Raw genomic sequence first — 23,668 nt, 5'->3', positions numbered from 1 at the left:
GCAGTAATGGAAGATTATGGGTCGGGTGAAGTGGGAGTCAGAAGATGGGTGGGAGAGGGAAGCAGGTAAGGGGTGGGAGGGAGTGGAAGGACTGGAGCTGGGGAGAGGGATGGAAGAGGTTGGGGAGAGGTGGGATGGGGTGGGGGAGAGGCGGGAAAGGGCTGGGGGAGAGAGGAGGGAGGGAAAGGGTGGGAGGAATGCAGATGGGCGAAGAGGTAATGGGGTGGTGGAATGGTGGGGATGGGGCAACGGGATGAGGGTGAGGTATAGTGTGGGGAGGGGGTTGGGTATGTGGTGGGGAGGGGGAGGGGTGGGGGTTGGTCTGGGGATGGGGTCGAGAAGGGGGTGGGTTTGGGGAGGGGCGGAGTTTAAGGTGGGGGAGGGGGGTGGGGTTTGGGGAGGGGTGGGGCAGGAGGCGGGGATTGGGGTCAGCGAACAGGGTTCCTGGGAGGGATGGGGTTTGGTGTGGGGGAGGGGCAGGGTCTGGTGTGGGGGAGGGGCAAGTGGGTGTTTTGGAGAGGGGAGGGGGAGTGGTTTGGAGTGGGGGAGGGGCAGGGGTGGGGTTTGAGATGGGAAGTGGGTGGGGCAAGAGGCAGGGTTTGGGAAGGGGTGGGGTTTGGGGAGAGGCGGGGTTTAGGGTGGGGTTTGGGGAGGGGATGGGGCAGGAGGCGGGGCTTGGGGGTGGGGTCAATGAACAGGGTTCCAGGGAGGGACGGTGTTTGGTGTGGGGGTGGGGGAGGGGCAGGGTTTGGTGTGGGGGAGGGGCAAGGGGGTGTTTTGGAGAGGGGGAGTGGTTTGGGGTGGCGGAGGGGCAGGGGGCGCAGTTTGGGATGGGAAGGGGGTGGGGTTTTGGGTGGGGCAAGAGGCGGGGTTTGGGGAGGGGCAGAGTTTAGGGTGGGGGGTGGGGCAGGGGGCGGGGTTTCGGGGAGGGAAGGTGTGGGGCAGGGGGCGGGGGAGGAGCAGTGGGACTCAATCCGCCCTCTGAATCCTATTGGCTGAAGGCTCCTCGCCAATGAGTGAGCGCGTTACTAGATTGACGGCGAATCGGAGAGACAGCGGGAGCCAGCCTGAGAGAGAGAGAGTGGGGGACGGAGGAGGGTAGGAGCGGGGGAGACGGCGGCGGAGGGTAGGAGCGGGGAGACGGCGGAGGAGGAGGAGCGGGGAGACGGCGGCAGAGGAGGAGGAGCGGGGAGACGGCGGAGAAGGAGGAGGAGCGGTATACAGACGGACAGATAGCGGCGGCGGCGGCGGCGTCTCCCGGGGCAACTGGCGGCAGCTAAGTCCCGCCCCTCTCCTCTGATTGGTGGGTTCATCAAAGGATCGCCCAGCGGCGCGTTCTGATTTGTCAATTCGCCTGTCAGTCAGGCCGCGGCTTGGATGAACAGAGTTTAGCTAAAGTAGTCGGTTCTCGCAGTGCAGAAGGAGGCCATTCGGCCCATCCAGGCTGCACCCACCCACTTCCACCCTATCCCCGTAACCCAATGACCCCCTCCTAACCTTTTTTTTGTTTATTAACAGCAATTCATCATGGCCTAACCTGCACATCTTTGAGATAATGGGGGTTCATAGAATTTACAGTGCAAAAGGACAGCCATTCAGCCCATCGAGTGAGCACTGGCCCCTGGAGGGAGCACCCTACTTAAGCCCTCACCTCCACCCTACCTAAACGTTTTGGACACTAAGGGCAATTTAGCATGGTCAATCCACCACACCCGCACATCTTTGGACAGTGAGCACCCGGAAGAAACCCACGCAGACACAGGGAGAATGTGCAGACTCCACACAGACAGTGACCCAAGCCGGGAACTGAACAAGTTTTGTTTTATTCTTTTACTGGATGTCGGTGTTGCTGGTTAGGCCAGCATTTATTGCCCATCCCTAATTGCCCCTTGAGAACGTGGTGGTGAGCTGCCTACTTGAACTGCTGCAGTCCGTGAGGTACACTCAACAGAGCTGTTGGGGAGGGAGTTCCAAGATCTTGACCCAGTGATAGTGAAGGAACGGCCAAGTCAGGATAGTGAGTGTCTTGGAGGGCAACTTGCATGTGGTGGAATTCCCATGTATCTGCTGCCCTCATATTTCCAGAAGGTAGAGGTCACAGGTTTGGAATGTGTCATTGAAGGAGTCTTGTGTGTCCCTGCAGTGCATTTTGTAGATGGTACACACTGCTGCCATTGTGTGTCAGTGGTGGAGGGAGTAATTGTTTAAGATGCTGGTTGTGTGCCCATTAAGTGAGTTGCTTTGTCCTGGATGGTGTCGAGTGAAGAGTGTTGTTGGAGCTGCACTCATCTAGGCAAGTGGAGCATATTCCGTCACATTCCTGACTTATGCCTTGTTGATGGTTGACATGGCTTTGGGAGTCAGAAGGTGAGTTAGTTGCTGCAGAATTCCCAGCCTCTGATTTGCTCTTGTAGCTACAGTTGCATTTCTGGTCAATGGTAACCTCCAGGGTGTTGATAGTGCAAGGAGGTTTGCGCTGTTGAATTGCCTCCCCCTGTGGAAAGGCAAAAGAACCATATTTTTCATAGCCAGTGTCTGTGTAATCGAAGCCGCAAGAATGAAAAAGTTGCAGGAGTGGACGGGATTCCAACGGAGATTTTCAAATTCCCCCGCCATCTCCATCAGCTGTTCCTGAAAATCTGGGACAGAGAGGAAATACTTGCCGATCTCAGGGATGCTGTCATCACCATCACCTTCAAGAAAAGAAGACAAAGCAGATTGTGGGAACTACTGAGGAATCTCCCTAGTGTCCGTCACTCGTCAGGCTATCGCCCAAATCCTCACTAGCAGCCTTCTCCCAGCCTCTGAAGCAACCCTTCTGGAAAGACAGTGTGGCTTCCAACCAAATCCTGGAACAGTGGACACAATTTTCACTGTTCAATAACTTCAAGACATATGCCAGGAGCAACATCAACTCTGCACGGCATTCATCGATCTGATCAAGGCTATCGACTCGGTCAGGAAGTATTATGGAAGACCCTTTCGAAGGCCGGCTGTCCAGAGAAATTCATCAACATCCTCCGACATTCCTCACCCGACGGAAATACAACTTAAACCTTCAAGGTCAAGACTGGTGTCAGGATGTGTCGTGGCCCCACCCTTGCCTCCAGTTTAGTTACCACCATCTTTCCCCTAGTCAAGAACCAGCTTCCCAGTGGAGTTGACATGATCCAGAAGATGGACGGAAAACGTTTCGACCTCAACTGGTTGAAATCCAAGAAGAAAGTGACACTGGCATCGCTCATGGATTTTCAGTATGCGGATGAGAAAGCCATCTCTGCTCTTTCGGAGGCAATCTCCAAGCTGCGCTTGACGCCTTCGTGGAAGCATACCAAAGAATAATTCTCCGCCTCAACCTCCTCTACGCCTGTATCAACCTGCCCCTGGGCAAGATCCGGTCCCTCCCTCCATCAAGATCAACAGAAAAATCCCCCCACACGTGAAACATTTCCCCTACTTGGGGAACCGCCATTCATCTAAGGCTGGCATCGATGTGGAGATCCAACATCGTAACCAATCTGCGAGAACTGTCTTTGGATGCCTCAGGATGAGAGCCTTGATGACTATAACATCCGTGCTGATACTAAGATCCTCGTGTACAAGGCAGTCGTCTTCCCAGCTCCGCCAAACGGCTCAAAATCCTGGAATACGTACAGACGCCACCTAAAGGCTCTTTAGAGGGACCATCAACGCTGTTTGAGAAAGATTCTCTGCATCAGCTGGGAGGACAGGTGTACGAACATCAGTGTCCTTGAAGGAGCCAGGAGCTCCATCATCGAGGCCATGGTTATCAGAAATCAACTTGGTTTGGCCGATCACGTGCTTAGAATGCCAGAGTCCTTATTGTCAAAACAAGTCTTCTTTGCCAAGTCCAAGGAAGGCACCCGAACTAAAGGAGGATAAGGAAGCGCTTCAAAGACACCCTGAAGACTTGCCTCAAGAAGTGCAACATGGACATCAATGCCTGGGAGACCCTTGCTTAGAAGAAACCTACCTGGAGGAACCTCCTGAATGAAGGGACACAATTCTTCGCGAATATTCGACGGCAAGGGGAAGTCTGGAAATTGGGCCTGAGAAAGGACTGCCAACACTCTAGAGTACAGGGACCAATCCCACCTCCCAGAAACCTCTGCCACATGGGCGATTGAAGATGCATCTCTAGGATCAGGCTCATCAGTCACGCAAGGACCCACGACCAGTGAAACGGAGTTTGTTAGGTGGACAGTCATACTCATTAGCGAGCGATGGCTGAAGAAATGGTTTAGGAATACACTGCCTGAGAGTGTGGTGGACACAGACTCAATTGGGCCATTCCAAAGGGAATTGGATCATCACCTGAAGAGAGAATGTTTGCAGGGTTGCAAGGGAGTGGGATTGGCTGAGTTGATTTTGCAGGGAGGAAGCACAGACATGATGGGCTGAATGGCCTCCTGTATTAACACCATTCTATGATGGAAGAAGTGAGTTGACGAGTGTGACTATTTAACCCAACCCTCGCGCAACTAACTATTAAAGTTTGGAAGTTTAAAAAGGTTGATTTATGCCTGTTGTCTGTCGATAGTGCCTTTTATGCCAGAACAATAGCATTGATTGGTGATGGGGGAGTTTGACTGCTCTGCACAATGCAGTATCTGGCTGAGGGTGCAGTATGCTAAAAGTCTCATGTCTTTTTCTGTGCAGGAGGATGGCTGAGGTACACATTATTGGACAGATTGTTGGAGCAAGTGGCTTCCCGCAGAACAGCCTATTCTGCAAATGGGGGCTGCAGGCAGGTAAGACCCTCGTCTGGGGTTGCATGAGCATAGGGTTCCACACTTTAGCTGCGGCCTGTTCAACTTTTCAACAAGTGGAATTTGAAGAAAATCCATCTTCTTCCAATTTGCACCCTTTTATAAGGAAGAGTAAGACTTGTATTTACACGGGTGCAGTACCATAAATCTGGCACCGAGGCAGTGCTGGATTTTGGTTGTAGTCGCATTTCGAGTCGGGCAGCCAAGTCGGGTGGTTCACTGGTCGCTTGGAGTACCGGATAGGGCAGCAAAGCTGATTACGATGTTGAAGGCTGAGTTAAGACAGATTTGTGAGGGTTCTGGGAATAAGGCGGGAAAGTGGAGTTGATCGTATCAGATCAGTCATGATCTCATTGAATAGGGCAGCACGGTGGGGCAGTGGGGTAGCCCTGTGGCCTCACGGCGCCGAGGTCCCAGGTTCGATCCCGGCTCTGGGTCGCTGTCCGTGTGGAGTTTGCACATTCTCCCCGTGTTTGTGTGGATTTCGCCCCACAATCCAAAGATGTGCAGGGTAGGTGGATTGGCCACGCTAAATTAATTGCCCCTTAATTGGAAAAAATGAATTGGGTACTCTAAATATATTTTTTTAAATGATCTAATTGAATGGCGGAGCAGACTTGATGGACGGAATGGCTTGCCTCTGCTTCCACGTCTTACGGCTTTACTAATCTGGAGCCACGCCCCATCAATGCAGTGCCAATTGTCCAGGTTAGTTGTTTAAAATAAATTACTCCATTCAAATGGATGCACGGAACATTATAAAAGAGCCTGGTTTTTGGACAACTGGTCTTGAGGCACTGTACCTGTACAATGTATTTTTGAGCCTTTCACAATCTCTGGATGTCCCACACCAGCAGGCACTTTGTGCAGTCACTGTTATAGTATCGGAAACCCAGCACAGCCTCAGAGTTAAAAGTAAAAATCTTTGTGTTCGAATCCTTCTCTCTTCCCTATCTTTGTGACCTCCTCTAGTCTAACAACCCTCAAGAACTCTGAAGAAGAGTCGTACGGACTCGAAACTTTAACTCTTTAAAAAAAAAAAAAAATTTCCCCCTCTCTCCACACAGATGCTGCGGAATTACTGAGTCTTTTCCAGCATTTTCTGTTTTCACCTGAAAGAACCCTGGCACTAAGTCACGTGCTTGTTTGGAGAGCCGGCACAGTTACCGATGCTGAATGGCCTCCTCCAATGACATTGTGATTCTGATTCTATGACTTTCAGGATGGTAGCCTTTGGTCTGCCGTTAGGTAATTTCTGTGCTCGCAGTGACCAACTCCTCCTTGTTTTTTTTGTAATTATAGAATGTAAGCTCCTTTCTTCTCCCTCTTCCATGTCTGCAGGGTGTGCTTGGAAACTGCTGTCTGGCTTAAAGGATGGGCAAACGCAAGTGGACAATCCGGTAATCAAGGACATGGCCTATTGGTCGCATCCTATTGATGTACACTACGCAACCAAAGGCCTCCAAGGTAACCACAGTGCTGTTGTCTTCTTGAGCTGTATGTTTTCTCCTGCTGTTAGTGTAAGTTCTCTCTTGAGTTAGCTGGCTTACAATGAAATCAGAGAGGACAGATGGATGCCGTTCGGCCCATCACGCGTGTGGCAGCTCAGTGCAAGAATGATTCAATTAGTCGCACACCCTTTCTCCCGTTGCCCGTTCTGCATGATCAAGTTCCCTCCCAAATTCATTTCCGGCAGCACGGTCCTGATTATCATTGCTGCATTGAAGACAAAAGTCTCCTCATCTCCCTTTATCTCTTATGCTAATTATCTTAAATCGGGGTCCTCGGGTTACCGACCCTTTGGCCAACAGAAGTGGTTTCTCCCTATGACACTGAGCCACATAAGGAGATATTGGAGCAGACGACCAAAGGTTTGGTGAGCGATAGGTTTTAAGGAGGAAAACCAGGTAGAAACACACAAACATAGAAAATAGGAGCCTGGAGTAGGCCATTCGGCCCTTCGAGCATGCTACAGCATTCAATATGATCATGGCTGATTCTTTATCTCAATGCGACATTCCCGCGCTCCCCCCAGTACCCTTCACACCTTTCGGGTCTGGAAATCTATCCATTTTCTTCTTAAATATATTCAGTGACTAGGCCTCCACAACCTTCTGTGGTTGAGTATTCTGCAAGTTCGCCACCCTCTGAGTGAAGAAGTTTCTCCACATCTCAGTCCTAAATGGCCCGCCCTGTATCCTGAACTGTGTTGCCTGATTCTAGATCCCCCGCCGCCCAGCCAGAGGCAAGCACATCCCTGTGTCCAGTCTCTCCAGCCTTGTCAGAATTTTATACCTTTCAATCAGATCCCATCTCATTCTTCTAAACTCCAGTGAATACAGGCCCTCTCAACCCAATCCCTCCCCCCTACATCCCCCCCTACAACAATCCCACCATCCCAGGAATCAGTCTGGTGAACCTTTGTTGCACTCCCTCTACGGCAACTATGTCCTTTCTTCGATAAGGAGATCAAAACAGCCCACAATACTCCTAGTGTGGTCTCACCGAGAGACCCTGTGCAGCTGCAGTAAGACATCCCAATTCCTGTACTCGGGTCCTCTCGCGATGAGGTCCCACATACCATTTGCCTCCCCAGGTAGTGAGGTGTTGCGAGATAATTCCAGGGCTTGGGGCCTAGGGAGCTGAAGGCACAATTCCCAATGGAGAGTGATTAAAATTGGGTCTGCTCAAGGGACTAGAATGAGAAGAGTGCAGTTACCTTGGAGGGCGGTGGAGTTAGAGGAGATTGCAGAGATAGGGAGGAATTTGAAAACCAGGAATATAATTTTAAAATCAAGATGTTGCTTGACCAGGAGCTAAGGTAGGTTATTGAGCGTGGGGTGGTCGGTGTACATGACGTCGGTGAGAGTTTTGAATGAACACAAGTTGGCAGAATGTGGAAGAGAGGTCAGCCACGAATGCGTTGGAATGTAGTTCGTCGACGTAACTAAGGCCCACGAACGAGGGATTCGGCAGCAGTTGAACTGAGACTGGGCCAAGTCGGGTGATGCTGCAGAGCTGGGAATGGGCGATCTCTACGAGGGCCCAGATGTGAATTTGGAAGCTCGCCTCCAGGGCAGATGTGGCATCAAACAGTCCGGTTTAGTCTCTGTCCAGGGAGAGGGATGGAATCAGTAGCTCAGACCCACAATTTGGAATGGGAAGGAAGACAATTACTTCAACCTTTCCCAATATGTAATTGGAGGAAAATTCAGCTCAACCAGCACTGGATGTCGGATGTGAAATGTAACACTGTGCTTTCAGATGATGTTGCCGAGGGGCAGTATGCAGATGAGAAATAAGACCGGGAGGTGGGGGCTGGCAAGCCACTTTCCTAGAAACATATAAAATAGGAGCAGGAGGAGGCCAATCGGCCCATCGAGCTTCATCTACCATTCATTATGATCATGGCTGATCATCCAACGCAATAGCCTAATCCTGCTTTCCACCCCCATATCCTTTGATTCCCTTCACCCTAAGTGCTGTATCTAACTGCTTCTTGAAACTATATAATGTTTTCTCCTCAACTACTTCCTGTGGTAGTGAATTCCACAGACCGACCATTCTCTGGGTGAAGAAATTTCTCCTCATCTCAGTCCTAAATGGTGCACCCCGTATCTTCAGACTGTGCCCCCTCGTTCTGGACACACCCACCATCGGGAACAACTTTAGTTCAAGGGCATGTAAGAATGGGCAATTAATGCTCACCTTGCCGGCAACACCCACATCCCAAGCATGCATTATTTAAAAAAAAATTTGGCTGGTTCACTAATGACGCATTGGAAACCTGCCACCCTTGCCTGGTATTCCCCACCTTTATTTTCAGTAACCCTGAATACCATTTGCTGACCTTGTTCCGTACCTATAGCCTGTTCTGCTGGCATTCTGGACTCTTGTAGACCGGGCTGTGCTTGGGTTCCTAGTCTGTAACTTGAACCTACAACCTTGCGGCACGGAGGCTTACTGCTGAGCCAAGGGTGGTAGTGCTCAGTGTTTTCTGCCGGGGAATTCCCGCAAGCCCATGTGAAGCTGGACTTGGCGTGTGAAATCAGTGGCTGGAGGGCAACAGTGGTTGTGGAGGGTGAGAGCCACGCAGACTCTGGGAGAATGTGCAAACTCCACACGGACAGTGACCCGGGGACGGGATCGAAACCCGGGCCCTCGGCGCCGTGAAGCAGCAGTGCTAACCACTGCATCAATGAGCCGCCCCGCAGTTGCTACCTTTTTGAGAATTGAAGCAGCTCAGAGTGTAAATAGGAGCAGGAGTATGTGATCTGGCCCCCTGAAGCCGTTAGGTTCCATGGCTGACCTTCCGCAACAGTTCCCCTTTCTCGCTTTCGTCCCCAAACTCTTTGATTCCTTTACTGTCGAAAAATGCATCGACCTCCGTCTCGGGAATATTCACCGACTGAGCATCCAGTGTTAAATAAACCAATCAAACCAATTCACAAATGTTAAGCACAGAGTGGCATTGTTTTCATCATGTTGCCTCGGGAGTTATCGCCTTCCCATCCTTTTGTGGGTTCAGTGTTTCTGGAGGCTCAATTAAGCTTGTCACCTTATATAGTCGAAAGGAGGTTAATAGGCTTTTGTATTTTGTTCAGAATTGCCTGGGAGAAAGTTTGCAATTATCAGCGCTCTTTTGTTTTGAATTCCAAAAGCACGAAAAGAAAATTAATTTTAAAAAAAATCAAGAGACGCTCTTTGTTGAGTGTCAAGCTTTGAAGTTCAGATCTTTGTCTGGTCTTGTGACTATTGACTCAATTCAGTTTCCCGGCTAGAGAGAGTGTCTGTGGTTTGGAAAGGAAAATACCACAGAAATTAATCCAAACAGATAATACTGCAGCTCTCTCATAGAATCTTACCGTAGAGGAGTAGGCCATTCAGCCCATCCTGCCTATTCTGGCTCTTTTGAAAGAGCTGGCCAGTTTGTCCCACCTCCTCTGCTTTACCGATGCACCATCCTATCTGGCTGCATCACAGCCTGGGTATGGCAACTGCTCGGCCCAAGACCGTAAGAAGCTACAGAGAGTCGTGAACACAGCCCAGTCCATCACACAAACCCGCCTCCCATCCATTGACTCCGTCTTCACCTCCCGCTGCCTGGGGAAAGCAGGCAGCATAATCAAAGACCCCTCCCACCCGGGTTATTCTCTCTTCCAACCTATTCCATCGGGCAGATGATACAAAAGTCTGAGAACGCGCACTAACAGGTTCAAAAACAGCTCCTTCCCCACTGTTACCAGGCTCCTGAACGACCCTCTTATGGACTGAACTGATCTTTCCACAAATCTTCTCTACTATGTAGCACTACACTCCGTATTCTTCCCCCGATGTCTATGTATTTACATTGTGTATTTATCGTAGGTCCTATGTTTTATTTTCATGCATGGAACAATCTGCCTGGACTGTACGCAGGACAATACTTTTCTCTGTACACGTGACAAAACTAAAATCTAAATCTTCCCCCCCCGAGCCCTGCAAAACTGTCCTTTCTAAAGCAGGGATTCAATTATCTTTTGGAATGTATTATTGAATCTGCTTCCACCGCCCTATTGTATAAACCACTCACTCTGTATGTTTCAAAAAATAAAGACGTTCTCCCACTGTTGTGTCAATTAATTAAAATCTGTGTTCTCTGGTTACTGACCCACATTTGTTGGTATCCAATCAAACTGGGGTCCTGACGGAGTGCAAAGTCACATAATGCTGTTCTGATGAAGAGTACCATCTGAAGTGGTAACGTTTTGTATGCCTGGTGCTGATATGCTGTCTGTCTGATATGCTGTAAGCTTCCAGCACTTGGGTGTTTCCTGTTGTAGTCTCCACTTTGTACGCTCTGTCATTCCCATCCCTACCTCCTGTGTCTCACTCTTGATTTTCCATTATTATCTCTTTCCCGTTCAAAGCTAGAGGATTACTGGAAGGAGGTTTTTCGGGTAATTTCTAAAGTGGTGCACGTGAAACTGGACCCGGGGCCCCAGGAGGCCATATTCGGGGTGTCGGACCAGCCAGGGTTGGAAACCGGTGCGGAGGCAGATGTTGTAGCCTTCGCCTCGTTGATCGCCCGAAGGCGGATCCTAATGGGTTGGAGAGCAGCCTCTCCACCCTTTGCCCTGGCGTGGCGGGGGGACCTGTTGGAATTCTTGAATCTTGAGACGGTCAAAATTGAACTAAGGGGAAGGATGGAGGGGTTCCACAATTCATGGGCATTATTCATTATGCACTTTCACATTGAACATTAGTTCGGGTGGGTGGAAGGGTTAGGGGGAGGGTGGCTGTGTGTGTTAATGGCAACTATGGGTGATCCCTAATTCCTTTTGTCATTTGTTTATGTGAACATGTGGGCTAATGTTTGGGGTTTGGTGGGAGGATGGGATTGTTGTTATTGATATGGGGATTGACATATTTGTTACTGATTATTGTTTATTGTTGGTTGGTGTAAATTTGGGAGAAAATGTGAAAAAGGAGAATAAAAACTATTTTTTAAAAATCATCTCTTGCCCATTTAGTTCCAAGGATCTGGCTCTGATCGTAGCCGTGTGGGGTTATGTGTGAGCCACGGGGGCTGAGAAGATTCCCTCCCTATCTCTGAGGTTCTGTTGATTGGGGCCTGCTGCAATTGACCCACGTTCCCTAGTTAGGGAAACTAGCTCTGTTCCTGATCCCTCCGCCTGACATAGGCTCATTCAACTCCGCGTTTGAGCAGAGGCTATGTTCTCTGGAGTTTAGAAGAATGAGAGATGATCGCATTGAAACATCTATAATTTTTGTGCTTGACAGCCAGTAGTGTTTGGAATTCTCTTCCCTCGAAGAGTGGAGGCAGGATCATTCAATCAATTCAAGGGGGAGCTGAACCGATTTTTTTTTGATTGGCAAGGGAGTCGAGGACAGGCAGGAAAGTGGAGTTTAAAAAAAAAACTTAAAGTACCCAATCTTTTTTTCCCAATGAAGGGGCAATTTAGTGTGGCCAATCCACATACCCTGCACATCTTTGGGTTGTGGGGTGAAACCCACTCAGACACAGGGAGAGCGTGCAAACTCCACACGGACAGTGACCCAGGGCCGGGATTCGAACCTCAGCACCGCAGTCTCAGTGCTAACCACTGCACCACATGCTGCCCACAGGAAAGTGGAGTTGGGCCACAATCAGACCAACCATGATCTTATTGAATGGTAGTGCAGGCTCAAAAGGGCCAAATTTTTACCTGAGAAAGGACGTACTGGCGCTGGAGGGTGTGCAGAGGAGATTCACTAGGTTAATCCCAGAGCTGAAGGGGTTGGATTACGAGGAGAGGTTGAGTAGACTGGGACTGTACTCTTTGGAATTTAGAAGGATTTGGGCGGATCTTATAGAACCATATAAAATTATGAAGGGAATAGATAGGATAGATGCGGGCAGGTTGTTTCCACTGGCGGGTGAAAGCAGAACTAGGGAGCATAGCCTCAAAATAAAGGGAAGTAGATTTAGGACTGAGTTTAGGAGGAACTTCTTCACCCAAAGGGTTGTGAATCTATCGAATTCCTTGCCTAGTGAAACAGTTGAGGCTCCTTCATTAAATGTATTTAAGACAGAGATAGATAGTTTTTTGAAGAATAAAGGGATTAAGGGTTATGGTGTTCGGGCCGGAAAGTGAGCTGAGTCCACAAAAGATCAGCCATGATCTCATTGAATGGTGGAGCAGGCTCGAGGGGCCAGATGGCCTACTCCTGCTCCTATTTCTTACATGTGGGGGTGTAAGGTGAGGACACGAGCGCATGATTCTCGCTACCTTGGTTGAGTAGCTAACTGATGCCTGTGAAATTGTATCATCATACGCTGTGTGTGGGGGGCGGGTTTGCAGGTAAGGGGAGTCATGCGACAACATCAATCCGAATTCTCGCCTTGCCTGAGCACAAACATAACTCATTCTGTCCATGTCTTCCCGCTGCAGGCTGGCCCAAGCTCTACGTACAGGTCTGGCACCAGGACTCCTTCGGCAGGAACGATCTGTACGGCTACGGTTTCTGCCACATCCCCAGCAGCCCGGGGACCCACGAGATTCAGTGCGTCACCTGGCGGCCCCTGGGTACTTGGCAGGAGCAGCTCTCCCAGATGTTTGTGGGTGGCGGGCCTCAGCTGAAACACAGTGACCTCATTTACACCGGAGCTGACCGTTATCGTCTGCAAACTGTGGCCATGGGCAAAGTGCACCTGCAGCTCAGCATCATTCTCCGCAACTTTGACCAGTATGGGGTAGAATATTGATCGAGGGGAGGGGGGGGCTTTATTACAGTTTAAAAAAAATGTATTTTATTACCAACATGTATCAAAACAGGTTACAACACATAAACACCCCGGGAAACATACTTTCTACAATTTTCTTTTCACAAAGATCCCAGTTTCCTCAAACCCCCCCCCCCCCCCGAAGAGCTCCATTCACTCACTTTATCTTCTTTAACCTCCGGAAGTCGTACAGGTCACCCCAACAAGCTGCCAACCCTGGTGACGATGCCGACCGCCACTCCCGCAAAATTCGCCGCCGTACAATCAGAGAGGCGACGGCCACAACATCGGACTTCCTCCTCTCCATGAGCTCCGGCTTCTCTGAAACCCTACCACCAAAGGGTCCAGGTCCACCCCCTCCTCCACTATCCTGGCTATTACCGCGAACACCCCTGCCCAGAATCTTCCCAATTTGTTTGCAACCCCAACACGTGCACGTGATTTGCTGGCCCCCGCCCACACATCTCGCACTCGCCTGCTACCTCCTGAAAGAACCCACTCATTCTCGCCCAAGTCATAAGCACCTTTTGCATCACCTTAAACTGTATCAGGCACATCCTTGCACAAGAGGAGGTCCCGTTTACCCTTCGCAGTGCCTCACTCCATACTCCCCAGTTGATCTCCCCTCCCAACTCCGCTTCCCATTTCTCCTTGATCTTGACTTCATTACAGTTGATGGATGTTGACCGGGTGCTCCGCTGCGCTCTGCACTTGCTCTATATTTTGTCCTTATGCCTTCCCAAAGCTTCCGTCACCTCAGATTACACACCAAGTGATCCTTTTACCTGAGTTCCTATTCCATGCCATTTCTATTCCACACAGATTCCAGCTCAGTGTCTGCTGCCAGGGCTGTTTTTAAAAAAAAAGTAATTTACATTCAAATGTTAACATTTTTATATTTAACATCCATAACATTACAAAACAAAATGAATGCAACACCAGCCCCTGAACCAGCCAGCTCCCTTCCCGCCCCCCCCCCCCCCCTAACAGTTGACGGTCACCAGCTCCCTGACATGCAGTATAACTAAACCCCATTTTTTATGGAACACCTCACTCGCCTGCCTTGAAGCCTTTTTTCCAAGTACAAGAAGTCCATTAAATCCCCCAGCCGCTCCAAGGCACAGTGAAGCTGACCTCCACTCCAACAGGACCCACCTGCGAGCAGTCAACAAGGCGAAGTCTAAAACATCTGCCCACCCACTCCCATCTGCAACTCCGGCAAGTCCGACACGCGAATATGGCCCCCAGGGGACTGGGCTCCACGTGCAAGATCGCCGACATGGTGCTGAAGAATGACCAGAACATGTGTATGTGATTGGCTGGACATTTCCCACAATACTCACAAATATCCTCCACCCCCTAGACCAATTGGCTCATCCTTGACTTCGTCAGCTGCGATCTGTATACTACCTTTAGCTGTATCAACCTCGCAAAGAAGGTTGAGGCATTCACCCTCCGCAGCACCTCACAACGCAGCCCCTTCTCCAGCGGTACCCCAGCTGCTCCTTCTACTTAGCCTTCACCCCTCCAGTGACGCCATATTCTCCTCCAAAATCCTCCCATAGATCGCTGGGACGACCCCCCCCCCCCCCCCCCCCCTCCTCGACAACCCCCCGTCCAGCAACGAGGTGGGCGTGCCACCGGAAAGGTTGGGAAAACGTTTTTTGCGAAATCCCGCATTTGCCTGAATCCCTCCCCCGTGGGACCTCTAACTTCTCCCCCAGCTCCCCCAAACTTGTGAACCACCCTTCTAAAAGCAAGTCCTTCATCTCCATCGCCTGTCGTTCCTCCCATTGCCGCCGAAATTGCCTCCATAGTTTCAGCATGGCCACCACCATAGTCAACGAGAACCTCCCTGGGGCAAGTGGGAGCGCTGCCGTTGCCAGCGCCTGCAACCCCGGCCCCTTGCAAAGAGCCTGCCTCCAACCTCACCCACAAAGCCTCCATCTCCCTGTTCCAACGCTGCACCTTCTCTGCGTTCGCCGCCCAATAATAGTATAACAGGTTCGGAAGGGCCAAGCCCCCCCTCCGTCTGTCGCCCTCTCTGAAGTACTGACTTCCTAAGCTACCAGGACTGTTTATAATGGATATTTCGACAGGCTGCAACGATGCTTTGTAATCTTCTGCGTACCTTCCCAGAGTGGGATGTGACGTTGGTTCTTACTCCTGGTGATTTGTAGAGTAGCCATGTACTGGCGATTCGCTTTCCCCACTGGGTACATTTCGCGTTGTAGTTTATTCTTAGGCGAGAAATCAGTTTAAAAAATCTTTACGAGAAGCCCGAATCCTGTGCGAGGTCACAAGGGGCAGGGGATTGTGATGGGTGGGGCGGACTTCACTCAGTTGAATAGCTCACAGAGTTGTCCAGCAAACAAAAAGGAACATTTATTCAAAGGCCTACAGGCTCTCAGCAGAACAGAAGAGAAAGCAAATAAATACTCGCTCTTTGAGCCCAACTTTACTCACCAGGTATCCCTATTTAAACCTGGATGGTTAACCCGTTTCCCAGGGAAGTTTTAACATTGTATGTAACAGCGACTTCAGGAGGGCAAGGCAGCAAGGTCAAAACACGGACGAAGAAGGTCAGATTACTAGAGCGGGTTGCCATACAGGCCAAAGTTCAATCCAAATCGGGGTCAGCCACAAACACAAGGTCTACACACAGCGACCTCTTCACTCTCCGAGGCACCTTCCTCACCAAGTTGGCATTCCCCTCGAAAGGGATTTGCTGCTTTGCTTATATAGTCAGGTAAGGCTACGCAAGGGCAGCACGGTGGCACAGTGGGTTAGCCCTGCTGCCTCACGGCACTGAGGCCCCGGGTTCGATCCCGGCTCCGGGTCACTGTCCTTGTGGAGTTTGCACATTCTCCCCGTGTTTGTGTGGGTTTCGCCCCCACAACCCAAAGATGTGGAGGGTAGTCAGATTGGCCATGCTAAATTGCCCCTTAATTGGAAAAAATTATTTGGGTATGATGTGTTGGGTATGCTGGGTCTGTGAGGACTGCGTTTACCAGAGCAGTCAGAGAGACAGGCTACCAACACTTGTTGAAGTACAACTCTATTTTATTTAACTATGAGCTGTTAAACATACTTGCACTGTGGGTCGACACTATGTTAGGTTGACTGGAGACCTGAGGCTAACCTGACCAGACTATACTGCTCGCATGTGGTAGATGTTCGTGTTACTGATTATGGGCTCTGGCTGTCTCAGAGGCTGCATCCCGAATGAGCGGGAAAACTAGTGCCCTCTGGCTTTATAGTGGCCGTGTCCTGTCTGGTGATTGGCTGCAGTGTTCTGTGTGTTGATTGGTCTTTCAGTGTGTCAGTCAGTGTCTGTCTGTGCACCATCATATACTTGTGTGTATATTATGACAGGGTACACTAAATTAAAAAAAGGTAAGGCTACATAGCTGACCCTCATCGCACGGATTCCCAAGAGGGTTTTTCTTCCCTCAGTCTGACATATGACTTCCTGTGGCCAGCTTGGTGGGGGGGGGGGGGGGGGGAGGAATTGTGTCAAAAACTGGAGCACATTATGAGAAAGGTCCTGCCCTTCCAGCACACAGCCCCTGGTCAGACAACACCCGTCAATCTGTCTGACTGCAGGGCATGGGTACTGAACTACATTGATCAGTAAGTCACAGACTCTGTGACACACCATGTTTGATTGCTGATGTCAGCTGGCATTGTGACCTGGGTGGTGTGGCTGGCTGGTCGTTCGGTTGGGGGGGGGGGGGGGGGGGGGAAGGTGGTGCCTGGCTAATGTTTCCTCCCCTGGTCCCGAGCACTTGGCTCTGTGGCTGCTAACCAAACACAGTTCATCAGTTATGGGTTTGAGTTCTGTTAGGGTTGACTTGATCTGGGTCTGAATCTTCAGATGCTGCACCACAAATTGAGGTGCATTCTGGGGTGAGCTTTGTGATTTGATAACGAGTACATCCCCAGGGCAGAGTAACCATTGCTCACTATCAACAGTCGGACAGAATGAGAATTCCCATTTGGGTAAGGTACAGGAGGGATGCAAGTGCCTGTGGAACTGGACCCCAAAGTGACAGAGACTGCACCCGCATTAATTTATCCCAGTGAGAGTCCGCACCTTCAGAAAATGAATGCCAGTAAGGGACAGCACCATAAGCAATTGGGTCCTACTGAGAGTCAGCACCTTCAGGAACTGTTTCCTAGTGAGAATCAGCACCTTCAGGAACTGTGTCCTAGTGAGAGTCAGCACACTAAGCAACTGTGTCCTAGTGAGAGTCAGCACAGTAAGCAAATTTGTCCTAGTGAGAGTCAGCACAGTAAGCAACTGTTTCCTAGTGAGAGTCAGCACCGTAAGCAACTGTGTCCCAGTGAGAGTCAGTACCTTAAGCAACTGTGTCCGAGTGAGAGTCAGCACCTTAAGCAACTGTTTCCTAGTGAGAGTCAGCACCGTAAGCAACTGTGTCCCAGTGAGAGTCAGTACCTTAAGCAACTGTGTCCGAGTGAGAGTCAGCACCTTAAGCAACTGTGTCCGAGTGAGAGTCAGCACAGTAAGCAACTGTGTCCTAGTGAGAGTCAGCACCGTAAGCAACTGTGTCCTAGTGAGAGTCAGCACAGTAAGCAACTGCGTCCTAGTGAGAGTCAGCACACTAAGCAACTGTGTCCTAGTGAGAGTCAGCACAGTAAGCAAATGTGTCCTAGTGAGAGTCAGCACAGTAAGCAACTGTTTCCTAGTGAGAGTCAGCACCTTAAGCAACTGTGTCCTCGAGAGAATCAGCACCTTAAGCAACAGTGTCATAGTGAGAGTCAGCACCTTAAGCAACAGTGTGCTCGTGAAAATCAGCACCTTCAGCAACTGTGTCCTCGTGAGAGTCAGCACCGTAAGCAACTGTGTCCTAGTGAAAATCAGCACCTTAAGGAAGTGTACACCAGTGACAGTCAGCACCGTCAGAAACTCTACCCAAGTGAGAGAGAACGCTTTCAGAAAATGGTTGCCAGTGAGAGTCAGCACCTTCAGGAACTGTACCCCAGTGAGAGTCAGTACGTTCAAGAACTGTACCCCAGTGAGACTCAGCGCCTTGTGGAACTGCACTCCAGTGAGAGGAAACGTCTTCAAGTATTGTGTCCCAGTGAGAATCAGCACCTTCAGGAACTGTACCCTGGTAAGAGACAGCACCTTCAGGAACTGAACCCCAACGAGAGACGGTGGGGTCTGTACCCCATTGAGAGACAGCTCTTTCAGGGACTTCACTTCAGTAGGAGTCAGCACCTTCAGGAACTGTACCCCTGTGAGAGACAGTGCCTTGAGCGGTACCCAAGTGAGAGTCAGCACCTTCAGGAACTGTACCCCTGTGAGAGACAGAGCCTTGAGCGGTACCCGAGTGAGAGTCAGCACCTTCAGGAACTGTACCCCTGTGAGAGACAGAGCCTTGAGCGGTACCCGAGTGAGAGTCAGCACCTTCAGGAACTGTACCCCTGTGTGAGACAGAGCCGTGAGGAACTGTACCCAAGTGAGTCTCTGCACCTTCAGGATTTGTACCCTGGTAAGAGACAGCACCTTCAGGGACTGTACCGAAATGAGAGACAGCATGTTCAGGGATTGTACCCCAATGAGAGGCAGCACCATCAGGAACTGCACCCCAGTGAGAGCCACAACCTTCAGGAACAGTACTTCTGTGAGAGGCACCATCCTCAAGGACTGCACCCCAGTGGGAGTAAGCACCTTCAGGAGAAGCCCCGCTGTGAGAGGCAGCACCTTCAGGAGAAACACCGCTGTGAGAGGCATCACCTTCAGGAACGGTACCCCAGTGAGAGTCAGCGGGGTCTGTACCCCAGTGAGAGGCACCACCTTCAGGGACTGCACCCTAGTCGGAGTCAGCACCTTCAGGAGAGGCACCGCTGTGAGAGTCAGCACCTTCAGGAACGCTATCCCTGTGGGAGTCAGCACCTTCAGGAACACTATCCCTGTGGGAGTCAGCACCTTCAGGAGAGACACCGCTGTGAGAGTCAGCACCTACAGGAACACTATCCCTGTGGGAGTCAGCACCTACAGGAACACTATCCCTGTGGGAGTCAGCACCTTCAGGGAAGTGGGCCTAAGTGAGTCAGCACCTTCAGGAACGCTATCCCTGTGGGAGTCAGCACCTTCAGGAACTGTACCCCAGTGAGAGTCAGCACCTTCAGGAACTGTACCCCAGTGAGAGGCAGCACCTTCAGGAACTGTACCCCAGTGAGAATCAGCATCTTAAGGAACTGTACCCCAGTGAGAGTCAGCACCTTCAGGAACTGTACCCCAGTGAGAATCAGCACCTTAAGGAACTGTACCCAAGTGAGAGTCAGCACCTTCAGGAACTGTACCCCAGTGGGAGTCAGCACTTTCAGGAACTGTCTCCCAGTGAGAGTCAGCACCTTCAGGAACTGTACCCCAGTAAAAGTCAGCACCTTCAGGAACGGTACCCCAGTGAGAATCAGCACCTTAAGGAACTGTACCCAAGTGAGAGTCAGCACCTTAAGGAACTGTACCCAAGTGAGAGTCAGCACCTTCAGGAACTGTCCCCCAATGAGAGTCAGCACCTTCAGGAACAGTACCCCAGTGAGAATTAGCACCTTCAGGAACTGTACCCAAGTGAGAGTCAGCACCTTCAGGAACTGTACCCCAGTGACAGTCAGCATCTTCAGTAACTGTACTCCAGTGAGAGTCCGCACCCTCAGGAACTGTACCCAAGTGAGAGTCTGCACCTTCAGGAACTGTACCCCAGTGAGAATCAGCACCCTCAGGAACTGTACCCAAGTTAGAGTTCGCACCCTCAGGAACTGTACCCAAGTGAGAGTCAGCACCTTCAGGAACTGTACCCCAGTGAGAGTCAGCACCTTCAGGAACTTTACCCCAGTGAGAGTCAGCACCTTCAGGAACTGTACCCCAGTGAGAGTCAGCATCTTCAGGAACTGTACCCCAGTGAGAGTCAGCACCTTCAGGAACTGTACCCCAGTGAGAGCACCTTCAGGAACTGTACCCCAGTGAGAGTCAGCACCTTCAGGAACTTTACCCCAGTGAGAGTCAGCACCTTCAGGAACTGTACCCCAGTGAGAGTCAGCACCTTCAGGAACTGTACCCCAGTGAGAATCAGCACCTTAAGGAACTGTACCCAAGTGAGAGTCAACACCTTCAGGAACTGTACCCCAGTGAGGGTCAGTGCCTTCAGGGAGTGGACCCCAGTGAGAGTCAGCACCTTCAGGAACTGTACCCCAGTGAGAATCAGCACCTTCAGGAACTGTACCCAAGTGAGTCAGCACCTTCAGGAACTGTACCCCAGTGACAGTCAACATCTTCAGTAACTGTACTCCAGTGAGAGTTCGCACCCTCAGGAACTGTACCCAAGTGAGAGTCAGCACCTTCAGGAACTGTACCCCAATGAGAATCAGCACCCTCAGGAACTGTACCCAAGTGAGAGTCAGCACATTCAGGAACTGTACCCCAGTGAGAGTCCGCACCTTCAGGAACTGTACCCCAGTGAGAGTCAGCACCTTCAGGAACTGTACCCCAGTGAGAGTCAGCACCTTCAGGGACTGTACCCCAGTGAGAGTCAGCACCTTCAGGAACTGTACCCCAGTGAGAGTCAGCACCTTCAGGAACTGTACCCCAGTGAGAGTCAGCATCTTCAGGAACTGTACCCCAGTGAGAATCAGCACCTTCAGGAACTGTACCCCAGTGAGAATCAGCACCTTCAGGAACTGTACCCCAGTGAGGGTCAGTGCCTTCAGGAACTGTACCCCAGTGAGGGTCAGTGATTACACGTTACAGTGACCAGTGGGAGTAGAATTAAAAACTGATGTAAATGATACTGGCAACTTTGCTGTTTCCTGTTTCATAATCTTGTCCAATTAATCTCCAGGCATAATTTTAATCTGAATTATATTGGGTTACATTGCACAATTCTATCAAATGTTTGTGATCAAAAATATGTTTCTCCAGATCATTTGTTCCTTTACCTTGGTTGTGAGCATTTTATGTAACTCAATAAATTACCCTTGTGCAGGGCTTGCTACGGGAGAACTTGTCCTTGTGTGCTCGCGACTCGACGGCCCGCAACTCTCCCCCCATTTTTCTTTTGATTCATGATCAGCCGTGACCTGCTTCCGCACAACGTCAGGATCACCCACCCTGGGACTCGAGCACAGCTGACACTGCAGTGCAGCGCTGAGAGAGTGCTGTTTTTTCCAAGGTGCTGCATTTCGAATGAGACGTGAGAGCCCTGTCTGCCTCTCTTAGGTGATCGCTAACGATCCCATGGCACTATTTCAATGTATTACCAGGGTTTCTCCCCGGGGGTTATAGCACAGTGGTTAGCACTTTTGCTTCACAGCGCCAGGGACCCGGGTTCGATCCCCGGCTTGGGTCACTGTCTGTGCGGAGTCTGCACGTTCTCCCCGTGTCTGCGTGCGTTTCCTCCGGGTGCTCCGGTTTCTCGTACAAGTCCCGAAAGACGTGCTGTTTGGTGAATTGGACATTCTGAATTCTCCCTCTGTGTACCCGAACAGGTGCCAGAATGTGGCGACTAGGGGCTTTTCACAGTAACTTCATTGCAGTGTTAATGTAAGCCTACTTGTGACAATAATAAAGATGATTATTATTATTTATCTTTCATTCAACATTACAAAAACATCTGGGGCTGGATTCTCCGCCCCGCCGCACCACATTTCTGCTTCACCCCTCCGGTGGGCTGCTCCATTACGCCGGCCGGCCAATGGGGTTTGCCATTGTGGGGCAGCCCCACACCGCCGGGAAACCCCTGGGGTGCCGGCAAAATGGAGCATCCTGCCTGCGGAGAATCCCGCCCCTGGTCATTATATCATTGCCACGGGGAGCTTGCTGTGCCCAATATGGCTACCGTATTTCCTATAATCACAATAGTGACTACACCTCAAAAGAACCTCATTGGCTATAAAGCGCATTGAGGTGTCTGGTGGTTCTTAAAAGTGCTGATAAACGCAAGTCCTTTGTTTTGTTTTACCCCCTATGATTTTAATGCAGTCAGTTCTATCCCACACAAGGGGGCAGTCACGCACCATGAAGCATTGCGCACCAGTGAATAGATTGTGCCTCCCCCCCACTCCTCGCACCCTATAACAAACTGTTTACAAATGCACCACGCAGAACACGAGGTGCACTTTCCAGGGAAGCTGTATAAAATATTTGGGCCAAGTAACGTGCGGCGATGACAGCGAGACCTGATTGTTTAACTTCTGCCCCTTCTGTGTTTGCACCCGTTCTGAGGCAGGGCTGGAGCTGCAGACGGATTTTGGATCGCGACAAACCTTCAGAGTGACCATCCTGAGCCCTGAGCTTCATCGAAACGGCAGCGAAGGATGTCAAAACTGTGGGGAAATCTTGTAAAACTCCCCCGCCTTGTGAAAATGATCATGTCCCTCTCATACCGTCCACAGGAAAACAAAAGACTTGCGTTAATATAGTGCTCTTGGCGACCACCAGATATCTCAACGATTCACAGCATATTAAGTACTTTTGTAAGTGTAGTCACTATTATAATTGTTACGGGACCCTGGACTAGTGTGCGGTGATTTCCAGCCACAGCGGTTCCAGTCCCGGAGTCCCAACATAAGTGAATTAACCAATAATTGTTAGAAAAGCACCCAACGTCTTTGTCCTTGGCTGTCCAATAATTAAAGGTTCGTAAGTTTAAACACAATTACTGTTTATTTATAACAAGAACTATAATGGAATGTGCAGCAAAACAACTTGTTAACTATTAACCAATTCCCCATTTTAACTTGCCCTCCCGCCACCTTACAGACACACACAAGACAGACAAATACCGAGAGGAAGAAAGGGGGTAAAAAAAATCAATAAATGGAAAAATGTTTCAGATGGTGGTTTTTTTTAGCACTGTACTTTTCAAATCTTGTTTTGAGTTTGAGGCTTTTATTGTAGATTCATTCAGGCCTCTGCAGTTTCAGGAATGCCGCACTCAACAGCTCTGTGGAGAGAGGGAGAATCTCGACTTTGGGTGCAGCCAGTAATGGTTTTCCTGTAGATTCATTCATTCAGGTTCTCTGCAGTTCCAGGAATGCGGCACTCACATCCTCTCTGGAGAGGTAGAGAAAAGCAGCTCCTTGTCTTTCTGTGTCTAGGGCTCAACTGGTCCCTCAGGTCTCTGAGAAGCCTCCCACTGAGATAGGATCCGATCACCACCTGATACCGGGCAGAGTACAGCCCTTTGGACCAATTCATTAGCCACCAGCCAATCGATGGGACCGAGTCCCGCCCCAGCTCGCTCTCACTGGTTCCGAACATTCTGAGGCTCCTGTTGAAGCTAGCAGAGATTAGGAGAGTGTTCTCTCCTGTAACTTCTGAATTCCTCATTCCCTCTGCTGCAAGACCTAAAGACACATGTCCATTAATCACCCATGGATGAAAAATGATATCGGCAAAATAGAAGGGGGGGGGAGGGAATAAAGCTGAAAGGATCCTTACATGAAGCTGGCATTACGTCCGCGGCCAGGTTTCCTCGGAGAGGGAGCACGCGATGTCCACCGGGATGGTCGAGGTTTTCCATCTCCGGTGGGCACCCTGGGGGCTGGGTGCTTTCTTGACCCCCTTAAACACATTGCAATTTGA

General features: G+C 50.3%; 2 protein-coding genes across 5 annotated transcripts; both read left to right on the top strand.

The window, feature by feature from the left end:
- The first annotated feature begins 1,079 nt into the window (after nt 1-1,079).
- b9d2 (B9 domain containing 2) lies at nt 1,080-22,915 on the top strand. Of its 4 annotated transcripts, none has more exons than XM_038785978.1 (5): nt 1,080-1,098; nt 4,681-4,772; nt 6,132-6,257; nt 12,725-13,019; nt 22,311-22,915. In XM_038785978.1, exons 2-5 carry the CDS (start codon nt 4,685-4,687, stop codon nt 22,372-22,374), a joined length of 573 nt encoding a protein of 190 aa, XP_038641906.1. In that variant the 5' UTR covers nt 1,080-1,098; nt 4,681-4,684; the 3' UTR covers nt 22,375-22,915. The 4 variants fall into 4 exon arrangements, with proteins under 4 accessions (XP_038641906.1, XP_038641907.1, XP_038641909.1 ...); XM_038785979.1 differs by having other exon boundaries at nt 22,307-22,915; XM_038785981.1 differs by lacking the exon at nt 1,080-1,098 and adding an exon at nt 1,152-1,303 and having other exon boundaries at nt 22,311-22,895.
- On the top strand, nt 17,431-19,223 carry LOC119957836 (PAX-interacting protein 1-like). Its single transcript, XM_038785977.1, has 2 exons — nt 17,431-18,307; nt 18,371-19,223. Exons 1-2 carry the CDS (start codon nt 17,723-17,725, stop codon nt 19,133-19,135), a joined length of 1,350 nt encoding a protein of 449 aa, XP_038641905.1. The 5' UTR covers nt 17,431-17,722; the 3' UTR covers nt 19,136-19,223.
- Nucleotides 22,916-23,668: the final 753 nt, after the last annotated feature.

Source organism: Scyliorhinus canicula, chromosome 27 (genome assembly GCF_902713615.1).
Source record: "Scyliorhinus canicula chromosome 27, sScyCan1.1, whole genome shotgun sequence".
Taxonomy (NCBI): Eukaryota; Metazoa; Chordata; class Chondrichthyes; order Carcharhiniformes; family Scyliorhinidae; genus Scyliorhinus; species Scyliorhinus canicula.
This window is presented reverse-complemented; position numbering and strand designations above follow the sequence as displayed.

Bases quoted from the DNA above. Each gene is read 5' to 3' on its own strand.
- LOC119957836 (XM_038785977.1), top strand. From the start codon at position 17,723: ATGTGTCCTAGTGAGAGTCAGCACAGTAAGCAACTGTTTCCTAGTGAG. The intron at 18,308-18,370 runs GAACTGTACCCC...CAGCACCTTCAG, and splicing joins GTAGGAGTCAGCACCTTCAG to GAACTGTACCCCTGTGAGAG.
- b9d2 (XM_038785978.1), top strand. From the start codon at position 4,685: ATGGCTGAGGTACACATTATTGGACAGATTGTTGGAGCAAGTGGCTTC. The intron at 6,258-12,724 runs GTAACCACAGTG...TTCCCGCTGCAG, and splicing joins CGCAACCAAAGGCCTCCAAG to GCTGGCCCAAGCTCTACGTA. The intron at 13,020-22,310 runs GTATGGGGTAGA...GTTCTGAGGCAG, and splicing joins ATTCTCCGCAACTTTGACCA to GGCTGGAGCTGCAGACGGAT.